Below are 21,426 nucleotides of genomic sequence, written 5' to 3' on the forward strand. Positions count from 1 at the left end.
GGGACGGCGCAGGGGTGAAACACTGGTAGTAAAGGGATAGTTTGACATTTTGGGAAATGAGGCAAGAATGTTTTTTCGACAATGTCTTGGCTGGGAAGAGTCATTCGCTAGTTTCCAGTGGTTACCCCACAACATGCTGCCAGTCAGGAAACAGTGATTCCAACAAACGAGAGACGACGTGTGAATGAATGTGCCGTTATCTGTGGACACAGCTGGATTAGATGCTTCTCCTCATTTCTACTGTTTGTGCTGAGCTTAACTAAGCCTGCAACTGGCTGTGGTGTCAAATCCGACGGACAGAAAAGACGTTAACTCCCAATGATTACGACTATTTTTCCGAAATGCTGAACTGACCCTTTAACTTGGACTTATTTGTGTTCTTTTTCCTTTTAAACACATACAATTATATTTACAAGGAAAGAAAAGATGAAAGGGCGGATAAGCTACAAAGCTCAGAGAGTCTGAAATGTCGCCACCTTCTGCATGTTCCCTGAACTGCTTCCTTGTTTTTTGTACAACTAGTATCCCTCTGATCTGTTTTCTTCGTACTGTATTAAGGCCAGTCATGACAAGAAAACGATTGAGGGGGGAGATTTTTTAATTTAAGTCAAAACGTTGAGAATAAAGTTGAAATACTAAATTGTGACCCGGAAGCACTTTTCAGCAGATGTTGATGTTCTGTTAGCCAGTTTGCTAGGCTAACGTTAGCGGCTAACCGAGTTGTAAAGTTGCGATATTATCATCGACAGGCTGAATCTGGAAGAAACGACGCGGTCACAACGGCGGTTTGCAACACGAACGTCGACGTGTGTCCGGACACGATAACGTTCAATTTGCAAACAACCGTGAGTGAATTTTGAGAGACGGCAGCTAGCGAAGCTAGCGTAGCTTTGCTAATGTTAGTTAACGTGGATGTGTGACAGCTGAACTGGAACCACAACGGACGTTTAGGGACATTTCAAATTTTTTCTCAACATTTCGTCTTTAATCTCGACATTTCGACTTTATTGTCGAAATATTTCTTTAAAAAACAAAAAAAAAATCATCCCTTTTTTTTCTTCTCCATCTGGCCCTTATACTCTTCCGTAGTTTTTATGATTACTCTCAACGCTGTTATGATATGATTTTTTAATTTCAGTTGCTGCCGTCTGTGAAAAGGTTGCTGAATATAGTGCGAGATTCATATTGCAGAGAGCGGTTTGGACTTGTTCATCTTTCACCTCCAAGTACATAAAAACAAAATGTTTGTTGCTCCGTCTACATGCTTCCCACCTGGAAGATGACAATCCAGGCATAGGCGATGTTGTCAAAGTTGATGGCCCCCTTGTGCGGGTTGCTGTGTCCGGTGTGACACCGGGTGTAGTAGCGGTTCCAGTTGACGCAGAGCCCCGCCACGCTCACGCTGCCGTTGGTCAGCGGCTCGGGGCTCAGGCCCAGCGACTGGCGGTACAGGGCGTCGTCCTTGTCCAGGCAGCACGCCCTGCCGCCCTCGCGGCGGGCCGGCACGTCGGAGCACGACATGATGCCGTTGTCGACCGGCAGTGAGCAGATGAAGGGCCGCTCGTCGTCCTCGTCCGCCATGTAGTAGGGCCGCGGCAGGCTGATGCCCGTCGTGCTGGAAGGGTGGAGGGAGGAAGGTGCTGAGTACAGAGCTCCGGATAAAATGTTAAAAACTCGGACTGCTCATGAAATACATTTAAACATGTCGAACAGGAAAGGTTAACAAAAACCCTTTTTTTTTTTATTTTGCAACAATAAAAATCATTACATCAAAGAATACGTGTTGCAATCGCAGCTCCATCATAGATTTATGACGTGATTATGTCTTGCGCTGAATTGCGCTGAACATTATAAGCGTGGAGAAGTTGTTTTAACCAATATTTTCTGAATTTTTAAATGAGGGTCAATTTGGGTAAAGTCAAGATATTTCAAATACTGACTGATTAAGACGGAAGGATGGATGAATAGATAGATAGATGGATAATTGGATATATAGATAGATGGATAGATAGATAGATAAATAGATAGATAGATAGATAGATAGATAGATAGATAGATAGATGGATGATAGATGGATAATTGGATATATAGATGGATAGATAGATGAAAAGATAGATAGTTAGATAGATAGATGGAAGGATAGATAGATAGATAGATAGATAGATAGATGGATGGATAGATAATTGGATGTGTGTGAGTGTCCTTCATGTTAGCGCCCCGTGAGAATTACAGACGGACCAAAACAACTTGTCCTTCATGGCCATTTCCAACATTTGTCAGCTGTGACAATGGAACTGAAAGCGCAGAATATAATGATGACAGACACACAGAGAGATGAGTGGATGAAGACACAGTGAGGTGGACGAAGAGTGAGAGACGCTCATCAGATTCAACCAAACTGAGGCGCAAAGAGAAAGAAAACTATTAAAACACAGGTAAGGAGAAGATAAAAGCGGAAAAAGCTAAAAACCATGGCAACCAAACAGAACAAGTGGTTTGTGTTCGACAGGTGAGGTGGAGACGGAGACGCACTTCCTCCGAACGTGTAAATCGCTCAATGACCTTTCTTTCCCTCACCCACCAACAGACTCGCAAATGCAAAAAATATTCTATATGTGAAATATTTAGAATACTAGTTTAAATATTCTTTGGTTTACAAACACAAGGGATTGGGAAGTTTATCGCCTTCTCACGCTGACCGAGAACCAGTGGCCCGCTGCAGTTTTTAGAAGAGGTGTTAAAAAAGTGCAAACTTCAGCAGGTTTGAGGTGAAGCGGCATGAAAGCGAAGTAGAAGCGTTTGATCGGTTTATCGAATTTGCCTGAGAGACTGAGAGGGGAACAGGCCAGAAGCAGCTCAGCGCTATCACCGTTTCCTTTTGTTGTTGTTGTTGTACTTTTTTTGAATTCCGGGACTCATCAGACGAAATCTGCCGAGCTGTGAACCTGCCCACAGTCAATGAATACGACAGGTTCGCACAAAAGAACCACGGGATCTACCATGAATGAGATCCGAGCGGGAAGCGCCCAGTTAGGCTTTTGAATTCGACGATGTCGGAGGTGAAACCGGCCTGATACGAGAGGAGGAAGAGGAGGGACGCAAGGAGAGGAAGCACAGCGGCATTTGTGAGGGTATGACTGGAAAGGTCAAGTTTTGGTCAAGAAAGAGAATTAGAATGAGGACTCAGAAGGCGCGCGGATGGTACGTGAAAGAAGGAGAGAAGAGCCACGTGAAATGCATGAGGAGAGAAACGAGGGAAGACGGAATGAAGGTCACAGAGGAAAGGGAAGACGGGGAGGACGGACGTGTGGACAAGTGGGAGCGGGAAGAGAAGAGGAACCAGAAAAGAGGAAGGGGAAGAAAATGAATCAAGAACCGATGGAAGGAAGGAGAGAAGAACAAGGACGGACACTCAAAATGAAAGAGAGTCAAGGTGTTTGCCTTGTAACTACAAAGAGAGAAAAGTCAAAGAGAGAGCAGCAGAGATCTAACTTCCAATCCGAGAGCGAGCCGCTATTTAAAGGGCAGACCGGAGAAAGAGATACGGCGGAACGCTGACGTGAGCTGCTGCTGGAGGAGGAGCCGCTCCGACTCACCGAGAGTCGAGATATTAATGTTTCGGTGTTTAATCTCCACCTACTGACATTTTACCATTAAAGAAATCTGTCCCAAACCTCTGACCTCTGCACATAACGGCAGCTGGAGGTTCTGCGATCTTTAAGACGAGCACATACGTCGTGATGCACAGCTTCCAGACGGACCTACAGGGACGCTTGTTTGGTTTCTCTAGGCCGAGGACGGGCTCAAAGAAATAGTTTCTACGGGCTTTCACGTGTCGGCGTAGCGTTCATTCGGGAATGAAGGAGCCACATCGTCTGTGTGAACGAACTTGAAGAAACTGTTCCAAGGTGTGATTTCCTGTTTTTTTATCAGGGGCCTGAACAACAGCAGGCGAACGGCAAAAACATTTGTGACCACGTCTACTCACAATTTATTTTCCTATGTGAGTGAAGCAACATCCAGCGGCGGCAGATGTCACAGCGTAGAGTACGTTGCTGCTCTATATATATATATATATATATATATATATATATATATATATATATATATATATAGACTCCGACTCTAGTTCGTGGAAACGCGACTGGATGATATTACTGAAATTAACTCAGGTGGGTTCAGGACATTCCGTGATTGCAGTCCGTCTCATCTCTGAGTTGGTTACCATGGCGATGGCCTACCAACGCCGCCAAAAAAACCCAACAACCTGCCTCTCATCAGATCATTATTTTCCCGCGGCGGCGTCCAGCTCGCTCCTCCGTGAAGCCAAATGGACCTAATGAAACCTGCGTCTCCCCGGGGTGAACCCCCCCCCCGCCTGCCCGCCGCAGGGCTCAGTCCCAGTTATTGTCTGAGCTCATGTGCTTATGAAGCTGTTCTCCGTAATCGCAGACATATTTGGGAACAAAAAACACCTGCGAAGCTTCTCGCTACTTAATTCTGACTTGCTCTTTCTTCTGTTAATGTTAGCAAAGGGGGGGGGGGGGGGGGGCATGACGGCAATTTGCATAAATCAAGCTTGATTAGTGATCAGCTGTGATTTCAATATTATCCCACTTTTTTCCAAATTAAAAAAAACAAAAGAACAAAAATTACCTTGATGTCCCACATACGAGTGAACAAATGCATTCTGGGAAACTTTCAATGCCCAAACAGAGATGACATCAAAACAACTGTGCTACATGATTGAAAAAGACTACGTCACCCAGTAGAGCAGAAACCTCCGACATCGGTATATTCTGTGTCTAAGTGTTCTCATATTTTGTGTCTAATTGACTATTTCATTTGATTTGATTCGATTTAATAATATTGGTATTCTATTTTTTTATTTTTTATTCTATTTTTATTTAAACCTGTACTCACTCTGCTTTAAAACCTGGATTTCCCCCCTTGCGATCCATAGAGGATTATGTTTTCTTACAGTATCGTACTATATTGTATTGTAGCGCATCGTGTCGCGTCATATCTCAACGTATCGTATCGCGTTGTCTCACGTCGTATCGTACAGCATCGTATAGCATCATATCATAACGCGTCGTATCGTACAGCATCGTATAGCATCATATGGTATCGCATTGCATCGCGTCGTATCGTTTCGTATAGCATTGTATCATTACGTGTCGTATCGCATTTCAATGCATCGTATCTAATCGTGTCGTATCTTAAAAAACATACTGTATGCATTAATCATAATTACAAACACATTCCTGCGGGAGAAGATCCCATCAATATTTGTATTCATCACTTTTTATGTCGATAAAAAGTCACAATCTTTTGTTGTTTTTTTCTGGAACAAAGACACTGCTCTTTATTGGTGTGTCTTCATCAAGGAAATCATTTTTTCCACTTAGTATTGCAAAAGCTTTGCTCTCATTAAGAGATAAGGCAAAAACAACTTGTGATTTGAAAATGCAGCTTTTCACGGGCAGAAGTTGATGTTTGGCAGTTGACTGACAGCTGTCGCTCCTGCCGCTGTGCACAGACGGATGCGGTGCAGAGTCTAACGCACAGAAACACACAAGACACGGGTGTGAATCCCTGCGCTGCGGAGGAAGACTGCGTCTAAATCCGGCAGCATTTGCTCTCCTCCGATTCTGAGGCGACTTGACAGAAGAGTAATTGAATTTCTGACACTTGCACCGAAAACAAACAGCCCAGAGCTCCTGAGATACAGAGCATCACACAACGCCCTCCGCGCCGCCACCACCACGACAACAACAAGGCTATATCACACACGCACCCACATCAGATTTCAGCTCCAGGACAGGGGAAGGAAAAAAGGGGACAAGTGAAAAAGGTGAAAAGATATACAGAAAAGAAATTGGAAAAAAGAAAGAGTGCATGCAGTTGTCAAACTGTAAAGGTTAGAGTAGAGCCGGGATTTAAAGGTACAGTAACACCTGGGTCACCTCCGACAGATCTTTGAGTGTTTGTGAGAGAGAATTACTTTGTCCAAAGTTACCTTGTTTATGTGTAAAATAAGTTAAAGTTAAAGGGGCAGTTGGCGAATTTATTCCAATACACCTTTTTGTAAAAGAATCAGTGAATGTTTGTTCATGGTCCGCTAGCTGTCGGTTTTGTGTGTCCGCCGGAAAAAATGGTCTTTGGCCGAGTGGTTAGCGCGTCCGTCTCACATAACTGAGGCTGCGGGTGCGGCGCCCCGACCAGTGCGGTCAAAAACATCAACGACAAACAAATCCTTCTCCAAAAAGCGCTCACTGCCCCTTTAAGCCAACTGAGGACGGAGAGGTAATTTTTTTTATTTCTTGAAAAAAACACCGCGAAAAACAGGTCAGCCGGTCCAGCTCCGTCTTCCCGGTCGAGGGATCGGAGGCAGAGTCGGTGAAACCGAGCGACGGAGAAACTTTTGCACAGCGTGGCGCCTCGGCCCCACGCAGAGAACCTATCGCTCCCGAGCCGAGCCGCAGTGGAGTCATTTGGATGAAAAGTTGCACTGATGCACACAAAACAAATCAATAATAAAGTTGAAAAAGGAGAATAATTATGAGAATGAATGAGCATGAGATTTGTCCTTATTAAAAGAAATAATGATAAAAAAAATAAGGCTGGTAGTTCATGCACAATGATTCAGTGTGATTTAAATTGAGACATTTCCGAGACGCAGTAATGTTTTTATTATTATTCAGACAATGGAAGAACTGATATCATATCAGTATAAGAACATATAAATTAACTAGAGACTTTTCTGAAAGTTGGGGGATGAAACTCGAGACATCAAACACAGAAGCAACAGAGAAACACACACACGCACACACACACACACACACACACACACACACACTCACACTCACAGGGCGGACACTCACACACACACACACACACACACACACACACGTACACACACAAACACACACACACACACACACACACACACACACACACACACACACACACACACACACACACACACACACACACACACACACACACACACACACACACACACACACACACACACACACACACACACACACACACAGCGGACACTCACAGCGTGAAGTTCTCCTCCAGGTAGCAGCGGTTGCGCAGCAGCCCGGCCCACAGCTGCACCCCGATGATGCCGAAGATGAAGAAGACGAAGAAGCAGAGGAGGAGGACGTTGCCCAGCATGGGCAGGGTGTCCAGCAGCAGGTTCACCAGGATGCGCATGCCTGGAGACACACACACACACACACACACACACACACACACACACACACACACACACACAAAAATATATCTCATGACACATGTCACAAAGTCGTAACACTCAGTTGATGACTCACTGAGTCTCTGTTCTTACCCTGAATGAAATATAACCTATAACCTTTAACTTTAAATCAGGAAGAAGATTGACTATTCAGAGTTTGGACACTTTTCTCGTTGTTTTCTTTTTTTGTCCAAATCCTCTTTCTTAAATAGACATTACCCACATAGACTCAATACCTGTGGTAAATTTCTGCGATACCTAATTATAGGTTGCCATTCTTTTTGTTTTCATGATAAATTTTAATATTATAATTTGTGTAAAAAATTGTAAAAGCCTGTAAGACGACCAACGTTACTTTCACTAACAACAACGAACAAGTGGGGTTTGTGCAGTTCACGTGGCGGATCCATACATTATCCTTAAATTTAAGACAAGATGAATGTGGATTGGATACAAACCTTTAAGCGCTATAGTGTGCTAAAATTAAATCTATGAAAAAAAATACGAGAAGATTGATAACCAACAGGCACAAAAGAAAATTCATATTATTTATATTATTCCTCATGCGGCTGTACTCTCTTTTCACCCTTTGTTACCTTGACTTTTGTTAACGTATATATTTTATTTAAAAAAAACCAACTTTATTTCATACTTATTTAGCTTATTTTTATTATATGGTTGCTCATTCTTATATTTGTAAATATAGAGTTTGATCTTCATTATATTGTTAATGATTTTAACATAACTTCTAGTTTCAGTGTCTTTCTATAGTTAGAGAGCGATATGAGAGCGAGGGAAGAATTTTTCAAACACACAAATATGTATCTGTATATCATTCCTGCACAAACCACCACACCTCTCTCCCACTCACGCTCCTCCGGTTTTCCTCCTCGTGCAGATATTCATCGCACTGTGCTGCCATTTTCTACATAAGCCGTTGTATTAGCATAATTAGCTAATCAATCCCTAATCTCCACACTAATTGTGATCCCACGGCCCATTACTCTGGCTCCGATCTCTGTGAGGAAACTGAGGAGGGGTTAAATTCTATCTGTAAAATAGATTGAGAATTGACGCAGCATTTAGCCGACTAATCACAACTTCTCCCTGGGGCCTGAGACAAACGCTGTCGTGGTTCGAAATGATTAAAGGCCGAGGAAGCGGTGAGAAGGACCAGGCCTGTCACGATAATTACGTTATTGACTTATCGTACGATACATATTTATTAGTGCTGTTGATCATGCGTTTATTTTGAAATGTTTAAAGCTACAGTGTGTAATTTTTGTACTTTCCTGGCGGCATCTGGTGGTGAAGTTGAAAACCACAACCAACTGAGCGACCGACAGGGGACACTTTATGGTGGCGCACCGCGGATTCCATTTCCGATTTCTGGCAGCGTCTGAAAATTCAATGCGACGTATTCTGGACCAATTGTGCAATTAATTAGTTTGTTTGTTTTATCACAAATATATATATATATATATATATATATATATATATATATATATATATATATATATCTCAGCAGCAACACAAATTGTATCAGACTTGCATGCATAGGCCTAAACTGCAAGCTCACATGATTCAGTATAAAAAAAAATGGTATTAAAATGACGATAATATTTTTTATCGTCTGATAATTGCTTGGACACTATATCCTGCATAAATCAGTCATCGTGACGAGGCCTAATAAGGACACGTGTATATTCTACCTTAAAAGGTAAGGTTGGTCCATTAGAGGCAGATCCAACTTTCTGATTTGACTCATCTCCTCTGGGATTATGGGCTTCAGCTCTGCAGGCGTCGTCCAATCGTAACCAAAAAAATGCACATTTTTCTCACGAGAACATAAATCCCCAGTTAAAAGGTTTTGTTAGAAAAAAAAAGATCTATTTCTCACTCCCAGTATGACCTTTGGTGAAAAGTAAGCCTGGCAAAGTTTGCTTCTTTTTTTTCCTTTATTCATGTTAATATTTAATGATTCGTGGGAATTGGGGTTTCTTAAAAAGTTCAAACTCACCGTTCACCGGCCAGGAACTGATTCACAGGGGGAAAAAGTGCCTAAAAATGTATTATTATTGTAATCAACATGTGTCAGTCAATATTTGAAACCTTTTTTTATAAAAATAAGTGTAAATATTGGAAAAGGTAGATGATCTGAAATCTAATGGTGCCAGATATGAAACATCACAGAATCCAACTTCCAAAGAAAAAGTCAAATAGTGTCTTCCTCGATGATTAAGATCTGTTCGAATTAAGAAAGACAACTCTCAAAACACACTAATGTGAAAATATTACCAATAAAATCAACAGAAATATAAGTAAAATGTATGTGTTTCCAATGCAATGTTGCAGTTTAGTACATTTAAAAATAAATAAATACAAATTAAAGAATAAAGAATAAATGTTTGAGACTTGAAATTTTGAAAAATCAATCCAGAAAGTTAAATCAAAGCCTCTTTAAAATTAAAACAATAGCATTAACCTGGAACTTGACTAAACAGAGCATCAAATGTTTGTTTTGTGTAAAAAATGAAAAGGCAACTAAAATCATTTTTTAATTATCCACAGCAAACTGTGGTAGCAGCCGCAGATGGAGGGAGGGAACGGAAAAAGAGGGGGAAATGATTCAAAGTGCCAACTTGATTAGAAGTGAGAATAAACAGATTATGATTGAAAAGAAGAAAAAGGGTGAATCAGTGGACAAACATCACCGCGGCCGCTTAAGGACGGCGTCTCCCCGGGGTGGATTGTGGGTAATGCAATTAACGGGGCCGAGTACTTTGAAGCGGTGGCCAGTGGGACGCAGATCTGGATAATTCCCATTAACGTCCCATTAACTGACTCTCCTGCTCACTTGTGAGTGTGTGTGTGTGTGTGTGTGTGTGTGTGTGTGTGCAGTGTGTGTGTGTGTGTTGCCTGTGCAGTGTGTGTGTGTGTGTGTGTGTGTGTGTGTGTGTTGCCTGTGCAGTGTGTGTGTGTGTGTGTGTGTTTGTGTGCGTGTTGCCTGTGCAGTGTCAGTGTGTGTGTGTGTGTGTGTGTGTGTGTGTGTGTGTGTGCTTATGAGCGAAGCCTCTGTGACTATTGTGTTTGCGTCTCACCCGCAGCACGGAGATTGAATTACCCCGGAGATGAGCTCTGTGGTAAATTGTCTTTAATAAAGGAGAGAATTGCTTATCCAAAAACGAATAAAGACGAGTGGAATAACTTTGGCTCATGGCGGCGCGAGTGTGTTTGTTGTAAACTGGGGATTTAAAAAACGCAAAGGTCCCACCGTTTTGAAAGTGACATTTTGATGTTTCTCTCTGTTTCGTTAAAAGTCTGAGTCCACGGACAAAGACACAGATCGCAATAAGAAAGGGCTTTGAAACGTGCCATCCTGATTTCTGTCATTTTGTGATGTCACAACAATCCAGTCAAAGCCCCGCCCCACTGATGAGTGTCAGAGATCAGCATGTTGAAGCTATCCAACTGGCGAAGGTGTCCTGGAGGTACAGCGGTGCATGACAGTGTGTGTGTGTGTGTGTGTGTGTGTGTGTGTGTGTGTGTGTGATCTATGCCTCAACCAACAGCGGTTCATTATAGTTGAATGAAATGTATTACAGTAGTGTGTGTACATGCATGTGAGTCTGAACCAGTGGAGCCCCCAACCCCCCCAAGATCTAATCCCCTCCACGTTCTCATCTCATCTTCCTCTCTCTCTCTCTCTTTCTCTCTCTCTCTCCAGTCCTCCGTCCTTTCTGTCTGTCGCTCTCATTTCATCTCTGTTCATCCGACGACTTCCCCCCGTCCCTCGCGCTCGTCTCCTCGGCTCCATCTATCACCCCCTCATCTCTCCCCTCATCATCCCTCTCTTCCTCTCGTCCGTCCTCCACGGAGCTGGATGATCCCCCTCTTCCCCGACCAATTTTCTTCCTTTCTCACCTGTTTTTGTTTAATCCTCCCTTAACCGATACGTTGCTGAATAAACCACAAACAAAAGCATCAATCTTCGTGCAGCGATCAATTTTTCTCCCTGCCGTCTTTTCTTTTTCTCTATTATATGAACTGTGAGCTCTCTTTCTCACGCGGCCTCTCGTTTCTGAGAAAAACATTTCTCCATGGGGCCTCAGATACGACGAACCAATACGACATTTGCCGTGTAATATGGTATTGTATAAGGTATTGTTTGACGCAGGAACAAAACCCCAGATTGTTTGGGAAATGCCAGTTATAGAAATGACGGATGCATGTGTGCATCTTCATGAATGTTCAGTGCCAAGTGTAGAAACACAAGGGAAACTACATCATGACATCCACAAGACATCCACAATTTTTTATTGTTGTTTTTATTTCCTTGATGTAAATTTGTATCCTTTTACTTTTACCATTACTTTAGAGTGTTTCATAAGCTATTTCACTTAATGTCTTTGGTTTTAAATTATGTTGTATCATTTTTTTTTTTTTTGTCTTTAATTTTACATGATGCCGTTTCATTTTGTTGTCTCTCTTTGATTTTTAATTTTCTTGTTTTGTTTTGCAGTTTAATATTATTATTATTATCATAACTATTACATTTTGCCCTTTTACGTTAAAACTTCATATCTCAAGCCATTTATTTATTTATGTTCACCACTTGTTGAATGTCCTTGTTGCCGAGAGGCACCGAGCAAATAAAATTGCCTTAGTTTGCAAACCAGCTCCACTTCTGCGGTTGTGGATAAAGTACGGCCTAGTATGATAATGTTATGGTTCATTACATTGCATTTTCTTCCCATGCAAAATATATATTTGTTTTACGCATCTACACATTACAGTGGTAAGTGCCTCGCAGCAGCTTAAACTAAAATCCCACTGATCTTGCCATCAAATCTGATCGTGGGTCACACTTTCACAATTTCTGGCTCCGTGACTCATATTCATTCATATTCAGCACCTCGGACAGCGAGCGGCCGAACGAGAGCCGCGGACAGACGACGTTACACGACCGGGCGTCCTTTTCGTGGCTCAGTTGGCGAAAGTAAAAACCCTACGGAGACGTGTCAGAGTCGGCACCAGACTCTTCCTCGACCTCTGTGACGAACACGCAGCCGAGGCCACGCGTGTGCTGCCAAAGTCCCTTTGAGCCAAGAAATGTAAAAACATATCTGTAACTGCGTTTGAAGACACTTACTTGGCACCCTGTTGATCGCCTTGAGAGGCCGGAGCACTCGCACCGTCCTGATGGCCGTGAAGTTGACGTTCTGCAGGTCCAGCGAGTATTCGACCATCCTGGGAAATAAACACAACACATATGGAGAGAAACAAAAAAACTTGTTAGCGACCAAATACTTCCACAGGTCTATAGTGCCGACCCATAGCGCCCGACTGGTATATGGATTTTTGGGGGCGGATGCCAATATCAACATTAGGGAGAACAAGATTTCCGATATATATATATATATATATATATATATATATATATATATATATATATATATATATATATATATATATATATATATATATATATATATATATAAATATAAATAAATATATATATATAAATATAAATAAATATATATATATATATATTAATCTGTGTCAATGATTCCTAAGATGTCATAATCAAACCTGTATGACAAACATATGTAATTGAGGCTTGATATTTTAGTTTAACCATAAACTTTATCATAAATAACTCTCAATAAAAAGAAAACACAAATACGACCATATGTATTGAACTTGAATTTAGAAAAATAAAACACAATTTATTTGAACATAAAATGTAAAGATGAATGCAATTTTTTCCTCTCCTGCGTTGTATATTCATATCGGTAAACATAAGCGCTCACAGATTTTTGGGCTGCAACGAACGATTATTTTCATTATCGATGAATCTGTCGATTATTTTCTCCCATTAATCAATCAGTTGTTTGGTCCATAAAATCGCAAAAAATGTCGATCGTGTGTCCCAGAACCACCAACATGATGTTTTGTTTCGTCTACACACCAAAGATATTCAGTTCCCTGTCACAGAGGAGCAAAGAAACCAGAACATATTCACATTTAGGAAGCTGAAATCAGAGAATCTTTACTTTTATTTTTTCATAAAAAACTACTTGAAACGATAAATCGATTATCAAAATAGCTGGCGATTAATTCAGTAGTCGATCACTAATCGATTAACTGTTGCAGCTCTGTCTGTGAAAGACTCATATCGGGCCGATATGATCTATATATATCGGTCGGGCTCAGGTCATCACGGAGTATCTCAACTTCCACGTTGTCTTGATTTACCGTGGCCCCGCCTCCACGTTTGTTCCTATTAAATAAATAAAAAAACATCCTCACACAGCTGGAGTCTCGCTGCGCCAGGTCTAATGTGAATTAATGAGTTGGGATGTGTCCGTCTAATAAAGCAAGACATCCAAAGGAACACGGGGTCAGAGGGACTCTTTGTAATGGTGTAATATTCGCTTAACTGTGCCCATTAGTTTTGTAGATGTACATGAATATTTTATGTGTGTAGGTGTAGGTGCACCGGCGGTGAGATGAAAAAAACAAAGAAACAAACAGGCGTTTCATCGTTTTGACACAGAGACGGAGGAAGACGTCAGAGTGGGAGTGAGCGAGCACAGCAGGTCCCTGTGTGTGCTCGTGAATCATTAAAGTGTCTCCTGTCAGTCGTCGCATGACGGAGAGAGGCGCAGATTTAAAACCTGCCAAAAAGAGCCCGAGGACATGAAAGTGGAGCTTCGTGAGGTGGAGGTGGAGGTGGAGATGGAGGTGGAGGTAGAGGTTGAGATGGAGGTGGAGGTGGAGATGGAGGTGGAGGTGGAGACGCAGATGGAGGTGGAGATGGAGGTGGAGATGGAGATGGAGATGGAGGTGGAGGTAGAGGTTGAGGTGGAGGTGGAGGTTGAGATGGAGGCGGAGGTGGAGGTAGAGGTTGAGATGGAGGTGGAGGTGGAGGTGGAGATGGAGGTGGAGGTAGAGGTTGAGATGGAGGTGGAGGTGGAGATGGAGGTAGAGGTGGAGGTGGAGATGGAGGTAGAGGTGGAGGTGGAGATGGAGATGGAGGTGGAGGTAGAGGTTGAGGTGGAGGTGGAGATGGAGGTGGAGGTAGAGGTTGAGATGGAGGTGGAGGTGGAGATGGAGGTGGAGGTAGAGGTTGAGATGGAGGTGGAGGTGGAGGTGGAGATGGAGGTGGAGGTAGAGGTTGAGATGGAGGTGGAGGTTGAGATGGAGGTGGAGGTAGAGGTTGAGATGGAGGTGGAGGTAGAGGTTGAGATGGAGGTGGAGGTAGAGGTTGAGATGGAGGTGGAGGTGGAGATGGAGGTGGAGGTGGAGATGGAGGTGGAGGTAGAGGTTGAGATGGAGGTGGAGAAAGACAAGAGGGAGGAAAACCGGTGGTTCTGCAAATTAGACCCCCAATTTATTACGGGGGGAGAAGTGAGAGAGGAAGAGGAGGAGTCGGAGGGAAGAAGGGAACAGACGGGAGGAAGAGTGAGACGAAGCCCGAGAGGCAAAACACCCCGAGGGATGATTAAGTGCAATATCACCATGGCAATAAGACGAGAGTGGGAAGAGGAGGAGGGAGGTAGGGAGGGAGGGAGGGGTTTTATCCAGTGCTGGAGATGATAACAGCGTTAGGAACCGAGGGGCGGAGGCGACTGATGTGCATGTACCTGGCTGAAGAGCAGGGCGAGGGGCGGCGGGGCGCAGAGTTGTCAAGATGTGGGAAAAGAAAAAGTGCAAGAAAACTAAAGCGAGGTTTCAGGCAATTCACAGCAAAAATATTCTCCCCCAAGAGATTCGGCCGGTTCCGTATTAACGAGCTGATTTCAGGCTGGACAAGCCGGTAGCAGGTGTTGGAAAACGAAGCCCCCATCCCAATTACTCGCTCGCAACCTCTGGACCTGCACTCGGCCACAATAAGTCTTTGTAGAGTCACTGTCACAGTGAAGCAGACAGAAACACCAGTAATAGTTCCAGAAAGAAAACAGAATTTTCCGACAAGAAACAAAGTCGTAAATTTAAGAGAATACAAACTAAAGTGAGTAGATTTACTTGAATCTACGGGAAAAAAAAAATGTTATGCTCACAAAACAATAGGACATACATAGTTGATAGATAGCAGATAATGTATATAATAATAATGTCAGAAATTCTGAAGTATTACGGCAGCAAACATCCAACTGTCTGATCTAATCTGAGCGTATAAAAGCAACGAGCTCTGTCTGTGTGTGTGTGTGTGTGTGTGTGTGTGTGTGTGTGTGTGTGTGTGTGTGTATGGCGCGCTTCAGGGCACAAACACTGAGACAACGGAGTCTGAGACAGAGTCCCCCCCCCCCTCCCTAATTATTCTCTGGTTCATTTAAATTTTGCTTCTCAGAGTTGACAGAAAACTTCCCAAGTCTTGTTTGAGGCCTGCATCTTAAAATGGAGCAAAAAATATGAATAGAATGAACTAGTTTCTCAACATGATTCATAACCTTTTTCATTATGAAAACTACAACTAACATAAGAACAAGAACTTTTTATTTCATTCAGCGATGGTTCTAAGACAGTGGCGGTAAAAGAGGGAGAGAGATGTTCTTCCAGGGTTTGAGAAAATGTAATGAAATCAATGTTGGCCCTCCCAGATTTGCACCAGACTGAAGTTGAAAACCTGTAGCTGCACTTGTGCGTCTGCAGGTCAAAGGTGAAACTCCTGACGCAGAGCGCTTTGCTTCAGTCCCTGCAGCTCAGCGAGTCAATAGTCCGGTGGCCCGGCCGCCCGCTCGCGCTTCAAACCGTCCGTAAGGTGTAAGACGTAGCTTACAGTGAGCCGTGAAATATGTGTGCATCACTGTAACCGTGGCGATGGCGGCAGGAGCCGACGGATTCCGCTACAAGCGCCGACCACAGAATCAGATAAAAAATCCTCGCCGGCGGAAAAAATTCACCGACCGTGAACAAGTAAAAGGTCGGAGTTGGCGGAGCAACAGGGATTCGGTCGGGTCGGTGAGTCTCAGCGCCGGGCCGCGATCTCATTTGACAGGCGGCTGTCTGTGAACGCCTCCTGCGCTTTCACGGTAAGAGGAAGAAAATAAAATGTATGAAGTGGAGCACATTGCGGAGATTAGGTTCGGATCATAGGGGGGCTGAGGGAAATGGTTTGTGTCCATCCATCATCGATATACCGCTTCTCCTCTGAGGGCTGGAGCGGACGGCCGTCGAAGAAAAGATAAAAAGTATCTAGGCTATTGGGGTGAAGAAAAGAAAAAAGTTGGAGATTTATTTAATTCAGAGAGGTTTGGCTTTAATAAAATTCCTGTATCCAAAAGAAGAAGAAGAAGAAAAGTAAGAAGAAGAAGTGATCAATGCTGGGTGTAGGCTCTAATTCAAGGGTTTTGGGAGAATCTGTATTTATTAAGGGAATAAGAAGAGTTGAATAAATGAAATAAATATACATTATAAAAGTATGACGACCATTTTTATAGGGACTGTGATGTCCTGCATATATGGTTCGTTATCTGTATGGAGATACACATGACGGGGCTAGGGAAAACACTACGTCAGTCATGTTGACAAAAATAGAAGTACGTGTGTGTGTGTGTGTGTGCGTGTGTGTTGGTGGGGTCTTAATTTGTCATTTTGGGGAATTTTTGCACCAATTTTTGAAATTGCAGCTCATTTTGGACCCACACACACACACACGAGATGAAACACACACAAGCTGCACTTGCACACCATCGCCCCTGATACACCCGGGTTTTTCACACAATGAGCAGATGTATAACCTCAGTCTCTCACACACACACACACACACACACACACACACACACACACAAGTAGAGAGAAGGCTCGGGGGGCACTCTGGGCTCTCACAAAGCTGTGTCAAATCAGAACACACACACACACACACACACACACACACACACACACACACACACACACACACACACACACACACACACACACACACACACACACACACACACACACACACACACACACACACACACACACACACACACACACACACACACACAGGTTGTCGCTGTCAGACACACACACACACACACACACAAGTCAAACTAAATTTAGCGTGCGGATGTGTTTGAGTTACGACTTCTCTCCAACCCAACGGCTTCATGAATGTTTCAAAAGAAGCGCTGGATTTTTTTTTCTTCTTTTTCCTTCTTCTTCTCCAGGTGGAGTTAGAGGGGCGGGTGGGGATCGTTATTTTGTTTTAAACTGGTTCTCAAACGTGGTCCTGTATTTTTCTCCTCTCTCGCGCCTCAGAACAGACACCTGAGAGAAGTGTCACGAGAGGTTGTCATGGAGACATCTCTCAGGAACCGTCAGAGTGGAACAGGGTTGTCCCGCGGGTCGGAGGGGGGAAGTTTACAGGGTGTAAACAGGGTTTACATACAATGAAGGACCCCAATTCACACTATTCTTAAAGACCCAGTGTGTAATTTTTGTAATTTTCTGGCGGCATCTGGTGGTAAAGTTGCAAACCCCAACCCACTGAGCGACCGACAGGGGACACTTAATGGCAGCGCACGGCTGATTCCATTTCCGGTTTCCAGCAGCGTCTGAAAGTTTAACGTGAATGCGACGTATTCTGGACCGTTTTGTTTCAACAACCGTATTAAACACGACGTAGCAAACATGGAGACTCACAGGAGGTCATGTAACTATATTTAACTCATTCGCAGTTGATTAAACATATATGAACACATAGTTATGAAAAATATATTCCACTTCTGTGAATAAGTTCTTCTAAAAATTACACACTGTAGCTTTAAGCTACTTTCAGACATGCTCACTTTCTCATAATCTTCCATAGAAACGGACTCATTTTTGCAACGAGTGGAGTCGCCCTCTGCTGGTGATTACAGAGATCAGGTTTTAGGCACTTCTGCATTGGCTTCCATTTTTTATATTCAGTCTACAGTCGGAAGATTTAAGGAAATCCACCGCGTACATGTTGAAATAATTCTCAACCGACTGACATCCACTTTCAGAGCCATGACGATAACGTGGCAACTATGGATTATTTCCATTAACGATTAGTTCGTTTTTTGGTCCATAAAATTTGTTGTTTGGTCCATAAAATGGCAAAAAAAGAAATGAGATTTTGTTTCCTAAAGAATAAAATTTTGTTTATGTTTTGTTTGCAAACCAAAGATATTCAGTTCACTGTCACAGAGGATCAAAGAAAAAAGAAAACATTCACATTTAAGAAGCTGAAATCAGAGAATTTTGACATTTTTTTCCATCTTAAAAACTACTTAAACTAATTAATCGATTATCAAAATAGTTGGCAATTAATTTATTAGTCGACAACTGATCAATTACTAACTGATTACTGTAATTGTTGCAGCTACAATGAAACCAATACAATAAAACAAGCAAGGGAAACTATACTGTACAAGGCAAAAGTGGCTATATGATGAGAAATCCTGAACAATCTGCAGCTGATCTCTCAATTTTAGAGGCCAAATTAAAAAATACAGGCTCTGACGCCTCCTTGTTCATCTGCCCGAGACAAGCAGCCACTTACACACTTTACAGTTCGCCAGCGATAACAGCAAAAGTCACATTAGCTCGACATATATTAGCAAAAAGGTGGTTGATGGCCCCTGCAAAGTACAATAGTGCGGCTAAATAGATATTGTACATTTGGGCTGTATATTGGCCCAATAACAGGCAGGAATAAACATCATCTGGCAATTACCAGGAAGCACTAAATGTCTCACTTTGTGGCCGCCGGTCGGGGTGAGAAGAACTCCGTCTGGAGGAGATGGCATCAATTATTAAAAGGGGATTAATGGAGGCAGTAGATCTTCTGTCCCAGAAGTGGTTTGCGAGTCAGAGACGATAGAGAGGCGCGCGCACACACACACAGACACACAGACACACAGACACACACACACACACACACACACACACACACACACACACACACACACACACACACACACACACACACACACACACACACACACACACACACACACACACACACACACACACACACACACACACACACACACACAGACAGACAGACAGACAGACAGACAGACAGACAGACAGACAGACAGACAGACAGACAGACAGACAGACAGACAGACAGACACACACACACACACAGACAGACACACAGACACACAGACACACAAACACACAAACACACAAACACACACACAGACACATCCGTTTACTACAGCTCTGGTTCACTCTTGCCCTCCCGCTACTTGTTTATCCTTCCTACAAACTTTTCCAGCTCACAAACTCTCTCTTCAATCTCTTACTTTAGTATCACATAAAAATCTATCCACTTTTGCCTTTTTATAGCCTCGTCCTCTATTTCCCTCCCTATATATTTGTTTTGTTGTGTCCTCTCTCTCTCTGTGTGTGTGAGAGTTTTATTTTCCATTCTCACATTCCCACAATATGTTATGTGGCATCAGAGCTCTAATGAGCAATTGTTACACCTCCAGCTGGGTGCAGATGTTCATACACATGTCGCTAAGTGTGTGTGTGTGTGTGTGTGTGTGTGTTTGTTAGGTATAGACATTAATTTTATTATTTATTTTGTTTTGTAAAAAGAAATGGAAGTCAGACACTTTGAATATATTTTAAAAGCTGAATAAACTCAGTCATTTTCTGTCAGTATGACAAGTACTAACTTTGTGTGTTTTCTCTTGTGTTGTTACGTAAGCATAAAAAGGTACAAGGAACTCGTTGTCCCGTGATCTATTTGTGACTTTCATGCTGCTCTGTCATCGTGTCATGTATAATTATGCATTTTTCCATTATTCCATTGAAGCAGAGTTGGCCAAGAGTCTGACAATCACATGCAAATCCCTCCATCTACCCCAATAATTCCCCTGTATTATATTCATAGCCATTCTGATCAAATAAGTGGAGATCGTATTGATTTTGATGATGGGACATTTCCTCAAATTGGAAAAGACAATGCCAATGTGAAACTACAGCAAGTCAAGGTCAAGCGGAAACTAACACTACGACGTTGCTGCAGTCCGATACCACAGGTAAACATTTTGTCACCTCTCAGGACACAACAATCAAGACAATTACCAGAGAAACACGTGCTCAGCTGATCTGGTTTATCACTTTGAATCAATACAAAGAAACAAAACTCATAAAACACCAACTCAATCCAGCATTGGACCTGCACAAATGCAAATACCACAAAAATAATGACATGAAAATAGGTATTTCTCAATCACAAGCAGCTCACTTGATGTTGCTGTATAATTATATACTGATAGTTTCTGCGATGAAAGAGTGATGAGAATAATTTACTGTAAGATGAACTGAAGCTGCCGTTTTCAAGGAAATTGTGTCTTAGAACAATTGTTTGTTCGGTCTGTAAGTGTAATTCAAGTTAAAAAATCATCACATTTGCAGATGACACTGGTGTTGTGGGCAAGATCTTGCACAATTATGAATTCAAGGCACAATGGGTAATCATAAAGTAAGAAAACAAATGACAATGAGGGGTTGTTGTTAACTTTATCCAAGCGCATGTCTGTGTACATCTAGTACTTGAGAAAACTATTTTAAAAATAGTTCTTATTTCAGTCAAAGAAATCATAAATATATTTCTGCCAACGCAGATCGGGATCAATTATGTTCTCCCATCTGCTCTGCTCACCATGCAGTACGAGGCTTGGTATCTCAGAGAATGAATGGGGAAGGGGGGCAGCTTAGATGTACATTGGAGGCGTATGTTTGATTTATGATGGAATGTACACTTACCGGATACAAATGTAGGCACACGTGCACATAACATGAAAACACAGCAGATAGAAACAGATGGCAGAGATGTGAAAAAAATTATAAATTAAGAGAACAATACTGTCACAGACTCGTATTAAGATCAAATCGACATTTTCCAACAACTATTTCAGTTTCTTCTAAAGTTTTTATGTTCAAACATCCTCAGATTTTATGCAAGAGTTTGGAGTCCCCAAATCATTTATCATGTTTGTTAAGTTTCTTTCTGAATAAATTAATTGTGTCGTGTGCAAAAAGTTCAGGTACACTTCTGCTTGAGCAAACGGACTTGTAATGCAGGTTAAAAAACTGTCAGTGGGAGTCGTCTGATGACATTTCGAGATCTAATAAATTCTCTGACTCTTCAAACCTTGTGGCAACATTCAACAGCCATG

The 21,426-nt window shown here is 42.4% G+C and overlaps 1 protein-coding gene across 4 annotated transcripts in view; it reads right to left on the reverse strand.

The window, feature by feature from the left end:
* Positions 1–21,426, reverse strand: part of LOC118312704 (voltage-dependent T-type calcium channel subunit alpha-1I-like) — a 176,677-nt gene that overhangs the window by 74,587 nt on the left and 80,664 nt on the right. For all 4 annotated transcript variants that reach the window (XM_047333995.1, XM_035637532.2, XM_047333994.1 and 1 more), the window contains 3 exons: positions 12,423–12,520; positions 7,073–7,232; positions 1,273–1,615 (listed from right to left, as the gene is read on the reverse strand). In XM_047333995.1, the coding sequence (XP_047189951.1) occupies positions 1,273–1,615; positions 7,073–7,232; positions 12,423–12,520 (601 nt within the window). The remainder of the gene's footprint in view (positions 1–1,272; positions 1,616–7,072; positions 7,233–12,422; positions 12,521–21,426) is intronic.

The sequence above is a fragment of the Scophthalmus maximus genome, chromosome 8 (genome assembly GCF_022379125.1).
Source record: "Scophthalmus maximus strain ysfricsl-2021 chromosome 8, ASM2237912v1, whole genome shotgun sequence".
In the NCBI taxonomy this organism is placed as follows: Eukaryota; Metazoa; Chordata; class Actinopteri; order Pleuronectiformes; family Scophthalmidae; genus Scophthalmus; species Scophthalmus maximus.